This window comes from Coffea eugenioides, chromosome 5 (genome assembly GCF_003713205.1).
Source record: "Coffea eugenioides isolate CCC68of chromosome 5, Ceug_1.0, whole genome shotgun sequence".
NCBI classification, from domain to species: domain Eukaryota; kingdom Viridiplantae; phylum Streptophyta; class Magnoliopsida; order Gentianales; family Rubiaceae; genus Coffea; species Coffea eugenioides.
This window is the reverse complement of record NC_040039.1, coordinates 46,697,837-46,701,055: the sequence shown is the minus strand read 5'-3', so window position 1 is coordinate 46,701,055 and position 3,219 is coordinate 46,697,837. Positions and strand designations below refer to the sequence as shown.

The 3,219-nt window shown below is 45.2% G+C and overlaps 1 protein-coding gene across 1 annotated transcript; it reads left to right on the top strand.

Annotated features, from left to right (window-relative positions):
- Positions 1-372: 372 nt before the first annotated feature.
- Positions 373-2,966, top strand: LOC113770873 (9-cis-epoxycarotenoid dioxygenase NCED1, chloroplastic-like). Its single transcript, XM_027315487.1, has one exon. The coding sequence runs from the start codon at positions 609-611 to the stop codon at positions 2,568-2,570; it is 1,962 nt and encodes a 653-aa protein (XP_027171288.1). The 5' UTR covers positions 373-608; the 3' UTR covers positions 2,571-2,966.
- The last annotated feature ends 253 nt before the right edge of the window (positions 2,967-3,219 follow it).

The following is a 3,219-nucleotide window of genomic DNA, read 5'->3' as shown; positions in this document are numbered from 1 at the left end:
TGATTCTTGAGTAGAATGAATCCCGCGTCCGATTGGTCGATGGGTTTGGGCATTATTATTATTATTATTAGTGCAAAATCTAAAGCACGTTATAGGCTGGGGAAAGAGAGGTCGTTCGAGGAGGAGGATGATTCGTGTCAAAGGTTGAAGAAACCATGTCCCGCGCCCCCTACCCCCACAAGGTCAATGCTAATTGGGCTATTGGCAAATCCTTCCTTCGAGAGTTTCTCTCTTCCTCTTCCCCCAAATTTTCCATTTATCAAACACGTGGGCTTCACCTACACGTTAGAGCTGGACCTCCATCCCCACACTTCCCTCTATATATACTCTCTCTCTCACTTCCTTCTTTCCCCCCTCAAAGACACACTCATCCTCTACTACTCTTATAACCCTCTCTCTCTCTCTCTCTCTCAAATCTCAATCTCTCTCTCTCTCAAAAACTAAAACTATTCAAGAAAAGCAGTCACAACACCCAAAAAAAAAAAAAAAAAAACTCCCTACTACTGCCACTGGACGACGACTTCTACTACACTAGTCCATATTGGAAAATCAATCAATCGCACCAACGAGATAAAGATAGGGAAAAACTCAAAAAAAAAAAAGCCACTATGATCTCTGCTTCCACTCCTACAAATTCATATTCATGGGTTAATCCAAAATCCCCCATGCCCATGACCATGATTTTGCCTCCTTCGTCAAGAGAGATGATGGGCTTGGGTTTGGGTTGCTCTCCGAACTCAAAAACGCTAGCATTCAGACATCCCAGTACACAGCATAACTACATTAACTGCTCCTTGCAGACACCGTCCACACTCCATTTCCCAAAGCAATCATCAACAACTACCTCTTCTCCTTCTTCTTCTTCTTCTGCCAAAACTGCATATCCAGCTCTTTTTCTTCCTGGTAGCAGTGCTACTATTGCCACCCCATCTAAAACTCCCACTGGTACTGCTACCGTGCCAACTCCGTCTCCATCAAAATCGGCGTCGCCATCACCATCGCGGTCGCCATCAACCCCACAATGGAACGTACTACAAAGGGCAGCCGCAATGGCCTTAGACGCGGTGGAGACTGCCTTGACTGCGCGGGAATTGGAGCAGCCCCTGCCAAAAACTGCAGACCCCAGAATCCAAATTTCTGGAAACTTTGCTCCGGTACCGGAACAGCCCGTCCGGCATGCACTTCCGGTCACTGGAAAAATTCCCAATTCCATTCAGGGCGTCTACGTCCGAAACGGTGCTAATCCACTCTTTGAACCTGCCGCCGGCCACCACTTCTTCGACGGCGACGGCATGATCCACGCCCTCCAATTCAAGAACGGCTCTGCCAGCTATGCCTGCAGGTTTACGGAGACTCAGAGGCTTGCCCAGGAAAGGTCTTTAGGCCGTCCTGTTTTCCCCAAAGCCATTGGTGAGCTCCATGGCCACTCCGGCATAGCCAGGCTTATGCTTTTCTATGCTCGTGGAGTGTTTGGGCTTCTTGATCATAGCCAAGGAACGGGGGTGGCCAACGCCGGCTTGGTTTATTTCAACAACCGATTACTCGCCATGTCTGAAGATGACTTGCCGTATCATGTTCGAATCACCCCTTCGGGGGACCTGAAAACTGTTGAGAGATACAATTTCAATGGAAAGCTCAAGTCCACCATGATAGCTCATCCAAAGCTGGACCCTGTTACTGGGGAGCTCTTTGCTCTGAGCTACGATGTAATTCAGAAGCCTTATCTGAAATACTTCAGGTTTTCGAAAACAGGGGAGAAGTCGAAAGACATTGAAATCCCAGTTCCTGAACCAACCATGATGCACGATTTCGCCATCACTGACAACTTTGTGGTAATCCCTGATCAACAAGTTGTCTTCAAGATGTCTGAAATGATTCGTGGGGGCTCCCCGGTGGTGTATGACAAGGAGAAGGTGTCAAGATTCGGTGTACTGGATAAGTATGCTGAGGATAGTTCAGCGATCAAGTGGGTAGAAGTCCCTGACTGCTTCTGCTTTCATCTGTGGAATGCCTGGGAAGAGCCTGAAACTGATGAAATTGTGGTGATCGGATCATGTATGACTCCACCTGACTCGATTTTCAATGAATGTGACGAGGGGTTGAAGAGTGTTTTATCTGAAATTCGGCTAAATTTGAAGACGGGCAAGTCTACCAGGAGGGCAATCATATCCAATCCTGAGGATCAAGTTAATCTGGAGGCAGGAATGGTGAACAGAAACAAGCTTGGGAGGAAGACAAGGTACGCATATCTGGCTATAGCTGAGCCATGGCCTAAAGTTTCTGGTTTTGCAAAGGTGGACCTTTTCACCGGTGAAGTGAAAAAGTTCATTTATGGAGATGAAAAATATGGTGGTGAGCCTCTGTTCCTCCCAAGAGATCCCAATTGTGAAGCTGAAGATGATGGTTACATTCTGGCATTTGTTCATGACGAGAAGGAATGGAAATCGGAGCTAAGAATTGTCAACGCCATGACATTGGAATTAGAGGCATCAGTGCAGCTGCCATCAAGAGTTCCATATGGTTTCCATGGCACTTTTATCAGTGCCAAGGACTTGGCAAGCCAGGCCTAGTTTTGGTGCAGATAGCCTGGAACTTAAAGAAACTTGTGACCTATGTTTCCAAGTTTTAGTTCATGTAGTACGTTAAATACGAGGGAGATTTACCAGAGGGATGGCTGCAGATACGTCCCCGGAGTCTCCCTTGAGGAATCCCTTCCCAGGGGGTTGTCTAATTTTGTTCTTTTATTTTTCATTTCTTTTCTTTCTTTCCCTTTCCCCTTTTCGGGGAGAGATTTAAGTTCTTGTGAGAGGTTTTGGAGGACCAGCTTGTAGCTTTTGATGTAGTTAGGGATCGAGCTCAGCTGGTTTCTGCTTTTTCTTCCACATAAAATTAGCATATGAGGGAGTATATAGTATTGTACATGCCTCATCGTATATATCTATATATATCCTTCTCTGTTTATACTCTGTTTTCTTGGCTGATGTAATTAATGGACTACAGTCACTACACTATTTCCAGTTTCCACTATATCTTCACCGTTAATGTTCCGCTGACATTTAAAAAAAAAAAAAAAAAAAGAATTGTGAAGTTCATCATTGCTTGTCTGAAATGTGCAAGTTTTACTTCCCAGGATCAATTCCAGGCAAATCAAATCTAGGATGTACATTGAATGAGCCAATCAGTTTTGTGCAAACGAAATCAAAGAAAAGTGTATTTTGT

What these genes read in the sequence shown, in the direction of transcription:
- LOC113770873 (XM_027315487.1), top strand. Translation starts at nt 609, where the DNA reads ATGATCTCTGCTTCCACTCCTACAAATTCATATTCATGGGTTAATCCA.